Raw genomic sequence first — 17,078 nt, forward strand, 5'->3', positions numbered from 1 at the left:
TCTCAGCGGCTGTTGGCTCACACTCTTTAAAATCTGGGCAACTTGCTGGGCTTCTGTCTTCCTCGCTGGCCCCAGGGGTCACTTTGGGAACCAGGGAAAGTGCCCATCATCTCCCAGTGCTACATTTGTGGCTGCATAAAATGGGCCCAAGTGTCTTGGGAGCCAGCTGGTATTTTCTTCCTGAAGTACCTTTCAGAGGCAAATTCCTTTTCCTGACAAGGGTCCGCTTTCCCGGGCACAATCTGCTGTGGTGCCGGTCCTCGTCTTTATGACTTGTGCGGGCCCCAGCCAATGCTTTCTGTCCTTCCCTTTCCCTCCCCGACCTACCTCCTCTCACTGAAAGCTAGACGATTTGAGCTGCAATTGGAAATTCAACATGTTCTTAGTCCCTCTCAAGCGGGACCTCCATGCGTGAACACTACCTGGTAAGTACCGTGAAGATACTCACTGATAGATGAGGCTCGTGCCTCAAGAATTGACTAGAGTCCCAGGGCACTCACCCAAACGATCTGTAAGTAAACAACAAACCACTGCCATCAGGTTGATTCTGACTCACAGCGACGCTATAGGACAAGAGAGAGTGGGTTTGCAAGACTTCTTATATCAGAGCAGAAAGATTGGAAGACACGAAGAGCTACAGGGGGACAGGTCGGTGGTCCTGCCTGTGAACGTCATTGCCGCCTACACTTTAAGTGGCTACCCATCTGGGCATTGTTTCCCTCTGCTCACCCACACCCAGCTCGGGTCAGGCCGCAAGCCCGTTTCCTGTGCATTCCAAGGCCAGGGCCTTAACAATTAGACGCCTAATCTACAATCCTGTGAAATGTTGCCCAACTTCAATGTGGCCTCGAGCCTCTGTGGAAGTCTCCTTTGGACGGCCCCTGTCAGAGAGCCAGACACTGAGAACAATCACACCGGGAAGAGTGTGTTTGTTCTGAAAAAGCAAACCACCTTACAGAGGTTGTTGCTAGGCCCCTCCCTCTGAAAGTTGAGAGCAGATTAGAGAATTTCATTTTCGTGTATGGGATTTTGAAAAGGGAAAAAATATGGATAGAGATAAGGGTGAAGAGGACATTTCTGGGATTCTGATGTGTGTTCATTTTCCTCTCAGGATGACGGCGGGGGTGGTGTGTAGGGGATTGAGGGTGGGGGTGAGGGGACATCCATTGGAACAGGGTTTCTTTCCCAAGAACCCTTAATGGTGAAATTAAACCATTCCCATCAAGTCAAATTTCTCTCACAGAGACCCTATAAGACAGGGTAGAACTGCCCCTGTGGGTTTCTGAGACTGTAACTCTTCATGGGAGTAGAAAGCCTCATCTTTCTCCTGAGGAGCAGCTGGTGGTTTTGAACTGCTGACCCTGTGGCTAGCAGCCCAACGTGTAACCTTTCTGCTGCCAGGCCCTGTCGTCAATAACGAAAACATTGCTTGAGTATCCGACGTGAACCAGTGATTGATGAAAGTGGTATTTTGGGAGGTACTGATGACTCTGAACTCAAAAACAGGATCTCCAAGGATGTCTTCCTGGATCCCAGAGTGTAGTCTTCTACTGGAAGGCAGCGCTCCCATTTTACCCATATTTCCATTCGCTTTTAAGTGGGAACACCGCAGATTACCTGCCGTTCCAAACATTTCCTGTTGGGAACTTCTTAACTAGAGCCAGGACAACGAATAGCCAACCCGCTCTCTCTCTGGCCTCCCTGGTGAAGGTTTGAATTGGCAGTTACACGGCCCAAATGCTGAGAGGAAAGGCAGATGCTTCCCGAGTTGCTCCCTGCCAGGGGAACCGAGCCCAAGCAGTGCCAGCTGTGGCATGGCTCCATCTCGTCCTGTGCCATGTGTCTGTGATTGAAGAACAGCTTCTTGGACAACTCAGAGAGGTGATACGAGGGCTGAGGGGTGGCTGGCTAATCCTTCTTTGCTGCTCCGAGTCCAGGATGCCCGAGCCCGTATGCGGCTTCACAGCCCTCACCGACTCAGGGGGGGTCACACTCATCTCTTCGCTCACCCCCAAATAGAAGCCAGGCTGAAATACTACTGAGGTCCCTGAAGATTTGACTTCCATGCAAACCTTTCGTAATCAGGAATCTTCGAAGCGTGCGTGAGCTCCGGCACTTAAAATTTCCAATGCTATCACTCTAGGTGGGAGGCAGATGGGCTTTCTGTTCCCATCAAGAGTTCGTCTCGGAAAGTCCCGGGGGCAGTTCTCCCCTGTGCTGCCTGGTGGCTGAGTCAGCACCGACTCGAAGGCAATGAGGTCCTGGTTCATCACTTGAGGCAAGCTGGTCGGTTGCTGCCCCGTCAATTCCGACTTCTGGTGCCGGCGCTGCCAGAGAGGAGAATTGCTGCCTTCTCGGGAGTCAGCTGACCCGTAGCAGGCACTCAGGACATTTCTTCTGCAGTTTTTGGAGGTGGGTTTGAACTGCCAAGTTCCCAGTTAGCAGTCAGAAAACAAGCCAATTGGGCCACCGAGCGATGTCCATGGTGACATGTAGACGCGCATCTCTGCTGTACTCAGAAAACGAGCTTTGGGAGTAACGAATTTGTACTGATTCATTTCTGCTATAAGCATCTCATGGCAACCATCGCACTGGCTCTTCCAGAATGGGTGAGCTATCCCCTCAAGGGAAAGCAAATTTCAGGGAAAACCAAAAACCAAACTCAGCTGCCACTGAGTCGATTGTGACTCCTGGCCCCCTCAAGGACAGGGTGGAACTGCCCCTGTGCATTTCCAAGACGGTCACTCTTTATGGTAGTAGAAGGCCTCATCTTTCTCCCCTGGAGAAGCTGGTGGATTCGAACTGCTAACCACAAGGTTAGCAGGCCAATGCATAACCACACCACCACCTGGGCTCCTCAATCCCTAGGATGGAGATGCCACAAGATGGCTAGCGGTTGGGCACCTTGGCAAATGCGGCATTCACATTGCTCTCTCCCCTTTCAACACACCCAGGATCTGAGCACGTGCACGGGGATGTCAAACCAAAGACAAGCCTTCCCTACCCAACCCCAACCAGCGAAGAGTGGCAGTGAAATTCCACGGGTGGGTCACCCTTCCCCACTCCCACCCCGGCCTCCCCCCACGCCATCTCCCTGGCTTGTGGTTCGCGGCACCCTCCTGCCCCTGAGGCAGAAGTGCCCAGCTCGACTTCAGAGGAGAGAAGGGGTAGGTAGAGAATGAAAGAGACACCTCTAAGCCTGGCTGTGTGGACGTGACCACGGCAAGGCATTCAAACAACTTGTTGAAACACCCTGCGTGTATCAGCCATGGTGCGGGGCGGCTGGAGGGCCAGGCGGGTTTCGGGGACAGGTCTGGGGAAGATAAAGATGATCGTCCCAGGCTCAGAGTAGAAAGCCAACTCCTGCCGAAGGTCTTTCCGGATGGCCAAGGCAGCCAGGGAGCTGGAAGCGTCCTAAGGAACCAGGCTCTCACAGCAGCAGCAAGCTGCAGTTGCTCCCTGTAGGGGCTGGAAGCTGAGACAGTCCCGGCTTGTTGGGCTCACCATGCACCTGCTGGCTTGGCTTGGAAGCTATTTCCATTCTCAAACCCAAGGGCCCTGGCTCTCCTCGCCCACGGAGAGCTGTCCCAGATGCGTCCCACTCACCGTCATCTCTTCCGGGTTCCCGTTGGCTACTTCCACCACCCTGAAGGCAGGGTCCACCTTCACCTTGGCTCGGGTCATAAACTGGATGACAGAGGAACTGTCCTGTGGAGGAGACAAACCACTGGCTGTGAGACTGTCCCCATCCCGGCCATGGATGCCATGCAGAACGACCACAGGAAGAGACACACTTCACAGCTTACCCAGATGCCTCTCCGTCATGGGCACCTTCATGGAGCGTACCAACCAGTACAGCCGTAGAGTCATCCTGACCCAAGGCAGGCCCGTGTGTGTCAGAGTCGGGTTGTGCTCTGTAGGATTTTCCAGGGCTGATTTCTGGGAATTAGGCCACCAGGCCTTTCTTCGAAGGCACTTTGGGGTAAAGCTCCGCTCTGGGTGCCCAGCTGAGCATGTTGTCGGTTCGCACCATGCAGAGAGCCTAACTAAAGCACAGACTTCCAGTTTTTCCCTCGAGAATACTTCACACCATCCCCTTGTGCCTGGGCCAGCGATGTGAACAGGCTTGCTACCACGCAGAACGCATTGGAAAGTGGCTTGTTGCTGCTGCAATTAGGGTGACACTTAGCACCCTGTCATTTGATTTCCCTTACGATCTGTTTAAGTTTGCTTTACTTTTAAACGTGTTCTGCTTCCTTTTCCACTGAGGTTTTCGTCTGTTTCATTTGTTCTTGTTAGTTTTATCTTGAAATGTTTTCCTGTCGCTGAAATGCAGGATGGGTAAATCTCTAGAGGCAGTAACTGGATGAACGGCTCCATGGGGGTGTGACGGGGGAGTTTGGGGGGCACGGGGGAACGGGGAGCTAATAACGATGAGGACAAGAAGGAAGAGAGGTCCTAAACGAACTGTGGCAATGACCGTACAGCTCGTCTTGATGCGACTGAGCCATTGAATTGTATACTATGTGAGTTATATGCCAATAAAACTTGTTGGGGGGGGGGGATCAAGAATCCTTTCATGGTGAGTTCTAAATCACTGTCAGATCTCACCAGTCACCAACACATGCCAGCTTGTGTGCTGTGGCTTCTGCGTGGGGAGAGCCAGCTATCTGGCTATGGATATCCATGTACTCACAGAGTGGAGAATAGATAAAGCTGCTTAACTGTGGCCAGCAAAGCCTGGCCCGGCCGGCCACAGAAGGCGCCCGATTCAGACTCTTCAGGCATCCCCCTGGCCTGACCACAACACTCACAGGCCCCACGCGAGGTGCTGCTGTGAACTCGCTGCTCTTGAATGAAGCTGTGGTGGAGTCACAGGTACGGATGCTGCAGGGAGGGCATCTGATGGGGAGATGAGACGGAAGATGCCCGCGACTCAGAGATCACAGACGTGGAAGCTCAGGCTGAGGGCACAGGTTCCTATACTTACCTGGCCTACCACCCCCCTTTTCAGAAAAAAGGAATTACTCAGCACCCCCTCTGGGAGTTGAAAAATTGTGGACTGTAGCCCATCATCCAGGATAAAGTGTGGGTCTCTGCTTTTGCAAGGCCCCTATCGTTCCAGCACCTCTGGGGCAGGGGGGAGGGGGAGGGCAGGATTGCCCACTTTGGGAAACACTGGGAGAGAGGAACCCACCCGAGGGCAGGGGGAGGGCATGTGGTGGTGCACATGGTGAGACGTGCCCAGCTGCTAGCTACAAGGATGGAGGTTGGAGTGCCCCAGAGCTCCTGAGACCCGAAGCTAACATAACTGGAGGTGGGCACTCAGGGTCAGCGTGTCAGAGCAAAGTAGGTTGAGGGCAGTGGAAGATGCAGGAATAGCCCACCAGCCAGCGGGGGTCAGATGCCCTGCCACAGGCTCAGGTTCAAAGCCACTCATCCCAATAACCAGAAGATGACCCCAAGGCAGGGATGGAGAAGGGAGTTAGAAAGAGGCCAGGGCTAGCCAAACTATGGCTAGAGGCGTGCCAGAACCTGGGGCCAGCGGTACAGATGCTGCTGCCTTGACAGAGCAGCCAGGGTCAGGGCTGCCTGGCGGCCGTGGCGGTCGTGGAAGCTGGCACTGGGGGCATTTTGCAATTAGTCTTCTGCCCTATGGGTATCTGGGGCTCCACTGTGGACAAGGGGCTTGCCACATCCACTCCATCTACCTGTGGACAGACGTGGAGGTTTGTACTCAGCTCTGACCACTTCTGGTGAAACCTACCACAAAAGATGAAAGCAGAGGACTCGCCCCACAAATGCATTCCCCAAGGGGTCCCTTCACCGGTCTCCCCAAGGACCTTCTGAGGGCGGGCGACACATATGGGTGTCCCGCTTTGCATATTTTTCCTGGGAGTTCTGCATGACTTGAGGATCTTGTTAAAAATCGCTATTCAAGCTGTTGGAAGTGCTTCCGGAAACGTGTTCCTCAAGGGAACTGCTCTAGCCGACACCCCTGGAGCAGGGCACGATTTTGGATGCGGATGATGTCTTGGGATTTACCCAGCTGTCCATTCGTGATTTGAAGATGACACGCTCTTGCGTATGAATCACCATCCTCTTGGATGTTGGTGATAGGTCCAGCAATGGCAGGGGTGGCAGGGGTGGTAAGTTTCCAAGGGAAAGGCAGAGCAGACGGGCTGCACGGCACAGGACAGGCGCTGGGAGTTACGGACTCAGCAAAGAGAGGATTCTAGTGGGGAAGAACCCTTGAGTCCTTTTGATGATTTAAAAATTCGCATCTTACTCGTCCAACAAAAACTTCAGGATAAAACAATGAAACCTCAATTCCCTTGTTGGAGGCCAGACCTTGGGGTCAAAAGGAAAAATCAACATCACAGCAGGCCCAGGCAAACCACCAGGCTGCCACTGGCCCCAGCCAAGGGAGGAGGCTCCTGAGACCACGCTACCCTCCCCCCGACACACACACCACCACCACCACCACCACCCCCATCTTCCCTGCCGGTTACAGGGAGGTCGGAATCCAACCTCCAGAACAGCTCAGGCCCTATGTGACTTTAGGTCAACCTTCTTTGAGGCCCTCCTCTGCACCTGGAGGCCCTGTGCCCTGTGTAGCCACGGGGACAGTAGTCAGGAGGGCACATCCCTTAGCAGAGGACCGCCACTGGTGACTGAGACAGAGGGGAGAGGAAAGGAGAAGGGGGGGCGGAGGGGGAGGGGAGGAGGAGGGAGAGGGGGAGTCAGAGCTGTGTACTAGGAGGTTCTGAGGCCTTGAGACTAGGTGCTCAAATAGCGGCCATGTGGTTCGAAGCGAAAAAGGAGAAATCAGAGTTCGGTCAGTGTTGAAGGTGACAAGGATGATAAAATGATCAGCAGTGGCCTTTGCCAAAAGGAAGACAGGATGGGATATGGAGTCACAGTCCCTTCCACCTGACTGGGGATCCACTTCCAGATGGCCCATCCTGCGCAGGTGAGAAGGAGGGGGTGGAGCTTCCAGCCCAGACCAACCCCTTTCCAGAGTCCCAGCAAGGCCAGTGTTGCTCCCATTCATTCCTGGTTCTCTCTCAACACAGCCTTCTTACCCCTGATCTTCGCCCAGAGGCCAGCAAGCGGTAGCACTGCCCCTTTGAAAGGGGGAGGTACAACAGGAAGACTGCTGTGGTCGTGTTGCCCCAAACCAGAACTCCTCCAACACAGAGGCGACCCTAAGTGGGCCCAGGTCTCCCTGGATGGGAGGGGGTGTAACAGTACTCAAAGAGTGGGTCAGAACACCCCACATATCCCCACCGTGGTGTGAGCTCAGGCCAGCGTGTGACCAGCAAGCTGGCGCTAAAAAATAGCCACACAGGCACACTGTCTCATTGACTGATGGAATGACTTAACCAGGGAATGATATGAGGTGTAAATCACTTGCCAATAAAACTGTTGAAAAAAACCAACCACAAAATGGCTTCTGAGTATACTCATTCACACACTGATGGGCTTGGAGGGACGACCACATGAAATCTTTCAAAGGAAAATAAATAGATCTTCTGTAGATATATAACTTTACCTGCAAACCTTCTGATAGCCTCTTCTTGGAAGGGGCCTCTTGTGGTCAGATGTTCTCATCTTAACCATGCATCACAGTAAATCTGTGATTGTGTATACCACTATCTGAGGCATTCCTTCTGTGGCTCTACTTGAGAGCTTCACCATAGCACAGTGACCGGGGCTCCCTGTCACTGACCCCAGGTGATGTCGAAAGATGGGGATTGGCAAACGAGATCCACATGCCAACTCTGGCCCCCTGCCTGTTTTGTAAAGAAAGTCTTATTAGAACACAGGCGTGCCCATTGGTTAGCGTGTAGTCTATAGCTGCCTTGGGGCTACCTGGGCAGTTGTGAAAGAGATAGCATTGTGCTGTGACCTCCCGACTTAGAAACATATACTACCGTGTCCTTTAGAGAACGGCGTGTCCCCTGATCCAGAGTGTGGTCTCTAAATCCGCAGCAGCAGCTGCACGGGGTAGGGTATCAGAAACGCAGAACCTCAGACACCACCCCTGGAACGTGTGTTCTGACAAGTTTCAGGTGATTCTGATACGAGCGCAAGGAAGACGCACCTCAACGTGCACTCCAAACACCTGGGGAGTTTGTTAAGATGAAGACGCCAATTCCATATACCTTTAAATGGGGTTGGGGGAAACGAGGGCTGGATGGAAAAAGCAATTTGAATGCTTTTACATGACCCTATGAGGGCCGCTCCTCAGGTCCTACCTTCTTCAGTATTTCTGTGTTCAGCAGCATGGACACGTCTATCGTCCGACTCTCTTCTTTAGCGAGGGCACTCAGGTTACAGTGCACTGTCAGGCAAGACATCCCTGGTTTCTCACAGTCCTGAGAAGAAAGACCAGAGAGTTGGCACATATCAGGGACATCCTTTATTAAGCAGTGAGCACCATTGAGCTTTGATTCTCCTTTGACTAAGGCAAGCAATCAAACTGATGCTAACTCACAGGGATCATGCAGAGCAGAGTGGAACTGCTTCATGGGGTTTCTGAGACTTCAAATCTTTGAGAGTAGACAGCCTCTTTTTCCCCCATGGCTTGGCTGGTGGGTTTGAACCATTGTCCTTGAAATTAGCAGCCTGGTGCTTATCCTGCCGTGCCACCAAGGCCATGTTCCCACTGCCATGGAATTGATTCTGGCTCAAAGCCCCTTACGGGACAGAGTAGAACTGCCTCTGCGGGTTTTCAATTCTGCACATCTTCCCAGGAGCAGAAAGCCTCAGGTTTCTCCTTTGGAATGGTGGGTTGGCTCCAACCAGCAGCCAATATGTCACCCACTCCGCCACCGAGTCTCCTGAACACATCATTTCCCAACCCCACTGCCATTGAGTCGTTCCAACTCATATTGACCCCACAGCTTCAAAGTGGTAACTGTTTATGAGGGCAGACAGCCTCAACTTTCTCCTGTGGATCGGCTAGTGGGTTTGAACTGCTAACCTAGCATGTAGTAGTCCAACAGGGCTCTCAAACGCTGCCATCAAGTCAGCTCTGGATAGGGAGATGCAATCAGTCCTTTCTGTCACCAGAGGGCACTCTAGGGATTTCTTACTTGGTCTCAGAGGGAAAGCCAATCAGCTGAGTGCCACTTCTTGCTTAATTTTATCCCCAAATTTGGATTTCACAAGGGGAAAAAAATATTCTAAAAAGAGACATGCCGTTTGAGAAAATCCTTGCAGTGAGAAATGCATTTTCCGGATTGCCCCCAACCCCAGGCAGGGAAAATTAGAGGGCAAGAAATACAACCAAAATTCAAGGGTGAAGAGGCTTTGAAAGAGGACCATGAGTCTATTAATACAGTCACTAAAGTTACATATAGTAAACAGGAAAAAGCTAAAATACACACACTTTTTTTTCACACTGGGAACTATCGTTCCAATCAAGATGTAGACCATTCCTAGCCCTGAGCAGGCAGGCTTGTGTCCTCCCCTAGTTGATAGTCTCCAAAGTACCCACTAGTCTCAATGGCTATAGATTACGTTTGTCACCTGTGGAAGACGCTACAAGTGAGATCTTATGGTGTGTGTCCTTTGATCAGTGTGTTCTTTCAGTCACTGCTATATCTGTGAGCTGAACATATGTTGGCGTGTGTAGTGGCAGTTGGTTATTTTTCATTGCTGTGCACTATTCCAGTTCCTGGATATACCATGATTGGCTCATTCTCTTTCCGATCAACCTTTGGGTTGTTTCCAGCTTTGAGCTATCCTGACTTACATGGTTATCAACATTCTGATCCATGTTTTTGTTTGTTTGTTTGTTTTTTGAGGGAGGACACATCAACTCACTTCTCTGGTGAGGAAACCCAGGCGTGAGATGGCTGGATCAGAGAGGGTACATGGTTAGTTGTAGAAGACACTGAAACAGTCTCCCACAAGGTAGCACCGCAAACTTCCTTCTCATTTAGACCCAGACTGGCAGGAATAGGCTTGACTTTGTGCCTGGCAGGTTGCGAAGGGTTAGCCTTCTTCTCCAGCCACTGGGGTTTGGGCTGTAAATTCCACACAGATCAAACCTCCGGCTGACAGACGGGTGTTCACCACAGTCCTTATCATTTCACATAAGTCAACTGATGAGAACCACATCGGGAAGTCATAAATGCCAAATAGAAACCCGACCCCTCATCTCAGATTGGCCTTCCCATTGGGGACCACCCACATCATGTCGCCACAACCACTAATTCTTACCAAGACCTTTCTCCCGGACTTGGTGAAAAAAGCAAATATTGTGTGGAAGATATTTTCTTGCTCTTGGGGGATGATGCACGGGGTTGGATTTCTCTGGAAAGAGCAGTTTCCTTTCTCTTGGCTCACCTGGAGATGAAAAGAGGGTTGTCAGACGGTCAGCCCCAACCACACACTAGGAGCCTGGGCTCCCTCGTTGTAGAAATCACAGCCAAACCAGACCCACCGCAGTTGGATAGATTCTAACTCAGAGAGACCCAACAGGATGGAGTGGAACTGAGGCCCTATCGGGTTTGCAGGCTGGCTCGGATCTTCCCGGCAGCAGGCCGGTGGGTGTGGACGGTTGACCTCTTGGTTAGCAGCTGAGTGCTGTTAGCCAGGGCACCGTTGGCATTCCTGCGATGGAAGTGGTTGTTCCTCTGGAGGAACTGTTTCCGTGTGTCCATTCTCCAGGGGACACACGCTGTTGGAACACTAGAAGGCAGAAGTGTAGCGCCCACAGAAGTGTAGCCTACAACAGAACATGTAGGGCCTCGGTCCCTGAAGAGTTGAGACCGATGGCACAACAGATACAAGCAGGGTGGGACGAGAACATGAAGAGTGAAGGACATGGCCTTGCTGGTGCCTCCTGGTGTCGGAGGCACCGGGCCAACGTGCTCACCTCCCCCCTCAGCGAGGCCCGGTGCTCCTGGCCCTGGCACTGGCCCACAGTGGACACAGGCAGGGCTTTAGAAGGAGTCACAACATTCACAATTAGTAATCCCTGTCTGAGGGCGGAGTTCCCCATCCCGTGTCTAACCAGAATCAGCTGTTTGAACTAGACTCTCCAGCCTTTGGTGATCCTGAGTCAAAGAGCCCGTGTGGGCGTCTGTGTGGGAGATGTCTCCGCTTCTCATTCATGGTGGGGAGAATGAGGCTTCCTTAATATTATATTTGAAGAAACTTTTAATGATGTATTAGAAAATAAGACCACTCCTTCCCACCCCCTCAAATTTGAGAAATAAAATTGCTATTTTATTTTTGGTTCACACACATCTGGGCTTTACTCCCCAAAGCATGCGATTAGATGGTGTATCTCCCCGAGATAATTCTTAGAGAAGAGAACGTCGCGTTCTCTTGCCCTTTGAAAGTCGCTCACAAGGGAAGAGGACGCGTACATACGTCAGCCCTTTGGTGGGATACAAGTTTGCTTCCCACAAAACTGACAAACCAGACGAAGCTCGCACGGTGGGGACTGGGGCGCTCCCTCCCTGTGTTTGAAGCACATGATTTGGGGAAGGCACTTGCACCTGACATGGCTTGGGGTCAGTGTTGTGTTGGGTGCTTTTGAAGGTCACCAGGAGGAAGTGATGGGCAGGAGGCGCTGAGATTATTCCTGGGCTGCGATTGTTGTAAAAGGTGATACAAGAGGCTGGGGGCTCAACACTGACTTGGTCCTGCTAGAAGAGGCCTCCCGGCGGTGTAGTGGTTAGTGCCGGGCTCCTCACCACAAGTAGAGCAATCTGAAACCACCAGGGGCACCGAGGTAGAAAGACCAGGGTTTCTGCTCCTGTAAGGATGTGCGGTCTCCGGGACCCACAGGGGCTGTTCTGTTCTGACTCAGAATTGACCTGGTCGCAATGAGCGTGTAGTCTTGGGGTCAAATGATAGACCATGATCATGGGGGTGCACGATGAATTCAATGCTTTCATCAGCCGTGAGAATGGGGGAGCGTCGTGCTATAAAATGAACACAGTATTCGTGCCTAATTTAAAACATACGATGGACAATGAAGCTTACGGATTACAAGCAGACTGTCGAGCGCGCCATTTCTTTGTCCTTGAGGCCAAGTTTGCACCCGCTGAGGTGCACCCAGATCTGAAGGGTGCGTGCATTTAGACGAATCCTGACACCCACTCCCCACTGAAGGCCTGGAGTACGAGTCCCTCCCAGTCCCCCCCCCGCCCCAGTAGATCCCGCCCCCTTCAAATGTTGCCACTTTTATCTTGTGAGGGAGGTGGAAAGTGGTATCAACTGGGTGCCACCCTATATTTGGGCACCCTGATGATGCAGTACTAAGCGCCCAGGTGCAAACGGAAGGCTCAGTACTGTGACCCCAGCAGTGGGTGCGCAGGAGGAGAGTCCTGGCGATGCATCCCCGTAAGGGTTGCAGCCCAGACCCATGCCATGGGCAGTGGTTCTCTGTCCTGTGCGTCGGGGTCCCCAGCAACCACACGGCACATTGTGGATGAAAATGCTCACACTTTGGAACGAGTCTACTCAGCCCCTCGTCTGAGTTGGCCCCTTGTTTGACTCTGCAGGAAGCATGCTTGCTCTGCCTTCCTTGGCTGCCATCTGGAGGGGACTGACGGACGCAGTGGGGAAAACAGGTCCTTCCAATCGGCAGGCTGCCCGGAGGGGCGCACATTCCTGGGCTCCGATTACCAGGCCTGCCCACTCAAGCACATTTGGTCTGGGTTTGGAGACACAGAACTTGTGAGTCTCCCAGGACACATCCGCCCCTAATTAAAATCAGAGCTGGGGGCAGAGCTCCTCCTGGCTCTGCCAAAGGGTGCTCGGGTCTCTCTGGGGCCAGGAGTCTGTTCCGCTCACCAGCAGGCAGCTGTGAGGAGCCTGTTGGGGTCCCCGGGCCACCAAGCGTGAGGACAGAGGGCAGGGAGAGGGGTGAGAACAAGGGGAGTAGTGGGTCAGCCCAGGGAAGGTCCTTCTCCTCCCCTGCCCCAGCAGTTTCCCAGGCAGCCAGTTCTCGAAAGAGGCGGGGAGGTGCCACTGGATCCACCCCAGTGGCCCTGGGAGGCGGAAGGGGAGACTGAGTCTGTGGTGAAGGAGAAGAATGCAGTGTGCTCCCGGCTGTGGTTACAGCGGGAATCGCTTCAGTCGGGAAAACGGCATTTTATTACTTTTTTTCTGGGAGGTTCAGGGTGGTCCTTCTGCAAAGGGAGAGGAGGAGGCTCGCTTGGCAGCACCAGGCCCTGATTCAGACCAGTCAATCCTGCTGCAGATACACCTTCGGCGCCTGCTCAGCAACTCCATCCCTGGGCAGGGCCGCCCAAGGGAGGGAGGGCTCTCCTGTTCATGCTGGGCAGATGGGGAGGTCATAGCCACCAGAGCACACCTACCACTTCCCAGAAGCCCTTCCTAGGTGCCAGGTGTGTGAAGGGTTAAGTGCTCGGCGAAAACAAGGACAATATAAACTCATTGCCATCGAATGGATGCTGACTCACAGCGACCCTGCAGGACAGGGGAGAACTGCTCCGCTGGGTTTCCGAGATGGGCATTCTGCTCCCATACACAGTTACGGTCTCAGAAACTCAGGGGCAGTTCTACCTGCACGGTCGCTGTGACTCAGCCCGCCCTCAACAGCAGCGAGTTTGCTGTTTTGCTTTCTCCTTCCGTGGAGCAGCTAGTGAATTCGAACTGTTGGCCTTGAGAAGATCAGCCCAACCTGTGAGCCCGCCAGCCGCCCGGGGCTCCCTCTAACCCAAAGGCTGGTGATTCAAATCCGCCCAGAGGAGTCCAGTGAAAGGCTGGGCGACCGACTTCCAAAGGGTCAGCCCAGAAAACCTGGCCTCGCTCAGTTCTACCCCGACACGTGGGGTTGCCCGCCAGGACTTGGCCGTCGCTACTGTAGCATTTCGGTTCAGGCGGCCAGGCTGGGTTTGTTAGGTAGTTTAGCCTAGGGATTGGGATGTACATTGATGCATGCCCAGGAGAGTCAGCATAGGACAAAGCTGGATTTTCACGCTGATGGGCACGGATGGGCGTTAAACCTGGATCAGCCCACCTGGGCCAGGTGATTGCAATTCAGCCAATGGGAGCGAACTGGGGTCGTTCAACATCCCCCACCCCCACCCCTCCCCACCCCGGGAATCCTTGAAAAGGCAGGAACTGAGAGGGAGAGGGTCTTGGCTTGTCTGGTCGTCTTTGTGGGAGGAAAACTTGGGAGAGGGATTTTTGCGTGACCCTGAGCAGTCTCTGCCAGGCCGCATGGTCAAAGGAATCCTATGGGTGCCGCGTAAAACCTGAAGCTTCTTTTAACTCTCATTAAATTTACTTGGATCACGAGCCCGGCTTCGGCGTGAATTCTTTCTCGTGTGGAGCCAAGGACTGGGGTTGGAATGTAGCCCGGAGAGAGAGACCTTACAGGTTCCCTGCGCGTGTAAACCTGTTTGACCGTCCTAACAGCACGAGGCAGGTACTTCTAGCTGCGCTTTATGATTCTCAGGGGCTTTCACGGAGAGGAGAGGGGAGGCGAGACGATGACCCGAAGTCACCCAGCTAGTGGGCAGCGGAGTGGCACCAGAACCCAGGCCAATCAGCCCCAGCACGTTACCCATAATCCCCTTCCTGCATCGCCTCTCAGGATGGGGAAGGGGTAGAGGGGACACAAATCACCCCTTCCTGTTCTTCCCCCCCTCACCCCCCGAGTCAAAGGGAAGGAACCACTAGCTGAGAACCTCAGCCCTCGATGCTGACCCCTTTTTGACAGTCTGTGGCATAAAGACAAAAACAACCCTCCCCCCCAAATGTCTGCTCAAACCCTAGGAGATAAAAGCGCCTGTGGGGTGAGAGGCTGGGCTGTCCCTTGGGCTGGAGGGGGCAGCGCTCCATGGAATGTTGTTTCTGGAAGCCCACATCTCCAAGACTGTGTGGTCCCAGGGCCTTGGCTGACCCATCAGGAGCCAGAGGCCCTTGAGTTCAGTGACTTGTCCAGAGCTGTGTGGTTGTGGCTGACAGGACTGGCATTCATCCAAGGAGCTCGGTGACATAGATGCCCTGGAGGAAGACTCAGGGGTCCGTGGCTCCAGCCCTCACTCTGCCTCCTTATAGCTGTGTGCCAGGGTGGCAACCTAGGGCTTCAAGTTCCTCCTCTGTAAAATCAAGACATTGGGCTACATGACCTTTGGCTGCTGATGCCACATTCAGGGACTATCTGCCCGTTTCCATTAGCAGATGGGGGCCCCTCATCTCACATCATGTAGATAAGCAATTGCTGGCCACCGGAAACCCCACTTCCTCCCCAGCTGGCTTTCAATCATGCTGTTTGCTCAAATGCTGAGGGCAGCAATGCTCTCTGTGGGGGCTGCAGACATCCCAGCACCGCCCAGCCAATGTCCTGCAGCCCCGATGCCTTGGCCGCCCCAGGATTCTCTGGACGTTGCTCCCTGCTCCCCACTGTCCACTTCTGACTTCTTTTCCAGACGATCGGAGCTGGATGTTCCCCATGCCACGGCTGCTCGTTTCTCAGGACCCCAGAACTACAGGTGGTCCAGTTTCTACTGGAATCTGAGCAAAGGGGCTTTCCTACCCACACGCACCAGAAAGGACAAGTGGGCGAGGAACAAAATGTCAAGGCTGAATTCTGCCCGAGCAGCTTTGAGGGTTTTCGGTGGCAGGCCTCTCTCTCCCTCCCTTCCTCCTCCAAGGAAAACACTGCGCAACCTGACACCCAGAGGTGACGTGGGAAACATCTGGAGCCCAAGGAACTGTGGGAATGATTTGGTGGTAGAGTCGGTGGTGGGGGGAGACCCGCCTTGGTCAAGGAAGCGAGCAACCTCAAAGGTCCTGGGCCTGTTGGAAGATGAACTGTCTCCTATTCAACCTCGGGGGTCTGGCAGCACTTTGGCTCATGGAGTGCTGAGCTTGAAGCACGAAGTGGGTCTGACACTGAAAAGGAGTCAGCCCTTTGTTTGGAAGATTACTATCACCAGCCCCGAGGTGGAACAGCAACGTCTAAAACTCTTACCACAGACCCCACAGGCTGAGGTGGGCTGATAGAGGGGCTGGAGAAGATCGGTCCATTTCCATAGTGTGGATGCAAGAAGAGGGGCCCACGTAAGGTACCTCTAAGAGATGTTTGCTGATCTGACATGGAAGAGGACCCAGGTCCCCCACCTCCACCCCCAGCCCATACAGCAGACTGCTCTGACATACCCTCTTCCCCTAGGCCACAAGCCTGAGGCCATGGGAAAGACCTTCCATCTGTTTCCAGATCCCACACCCGGCTCACAGCACTCCCAAAGCCAATTCCAATTGTGTATGTGGCCCTGTCTTTATCCTGAGTTCAGCTCTGAGTAGAAATCATGAAATCTTACATTAGGAATTATTCTAGAAGGTCTGGCATTCATCAAAGGAAGCGGGGCAGCCAATCTGCAAGAAAAGCTAGACAGGACATACATCTTGCATGTGACCGGGGAAGCTGAAGTCAAGAGGGGATGGGTAACCTGCCACAGATCTGTAGGTCAGACTACTAGAGAAACACCCCCTCCAAGTCCCTGGCTGGAAGCATCCAGCTCCACCACCACCACCCCCCACCACCACCCCGGCACCAGACTGCACAGCTGTTCTTTCACACACTGAAGCCCAGATGCTCCCCTGACCAGGATCTCCTAAGGCACTGTGATCATAAATCTTGTCTACAAATGAGACTCTCCACCAGCAGGTCAGCCCTTCCTGGTCTGCATTTTGACTCTGCTGTGGCAAAGCACTTCATGAAGAACAGTAAATCGACTCAGGGAACAGACTCAAACAGGAGGGAGGACAAGCAGATGATGGGAGAAACCTCAGGGGCTGGAGAAGTAAAGAACAGGCAGAGGGCAGCCAGACACAGGGAAGAAGGATGCTAACTAGTATGCACCTGGAGGACCAATCACCTGCCCAGCCATCCATCCTTCCTTCCATCTATCCAGTCAGCTAGCCGGCATTAGTTAGCTCCTCGTCATGTATGGGATGTTCTCTACACTAGATAATGGTAATGACCAAGAACCATCTTCAAGGCACTCCGTCTACCATGGGAGGTTGCTCCATGTGACATGGGATCAGGAGGAGCTTGTTCACGGAGCCATGTG

General features: G+C 53.2%; 1 protein-coding gene across 1 annotated transcript in view; it reads right to left on the reverse strand.

Annotated features, from left to right (window-relative positions):
• Nucleotides 1-17,078, reverse strand: part of ITGA9 (integrin subunit alpha 9) — a 367,262-nt gene that overhangs the window by 22,900 nt on the left and 327,284 nt on the right. Inside the window, exons 24-26 of the mRNA XM_075547054.1 lie at nucleotides 10,234-10,359; nucleotides 8,262-8,381; nucleotides 3,607-3,708 (exon numbers count right to left, since the gene is read on the reverse strand). Of these exons, the coding sequence (XP_075403169.1) occupies nucleotides 3,607-3,708; nucleotides 8,262-8,381; nucleotides 10,234-10,359 (348 nt within the window). The remainder of the gene's footprint in view (nucleotides 1-3,606; nucleotides 3,709-8,261; nucleotides 8,382-10,233; nucleotides 10,360-17,078) is intronic.

Source organism: Tenrec ecaudatus, chromosome 4 (assembly GCF_050624435.1).
Source record: "Tenrec ecaudatus isolate mTenEca1 chromosome 4, mTenEca1.hap1, whole genome shotgun sequence".
Taxonomy (NCBI): Eukaryota; Metazoa; Chordata; class Mammalia; order Afrosoricida; family Tenrecidae; genus Tenrec; species Tenrec ecaudatus.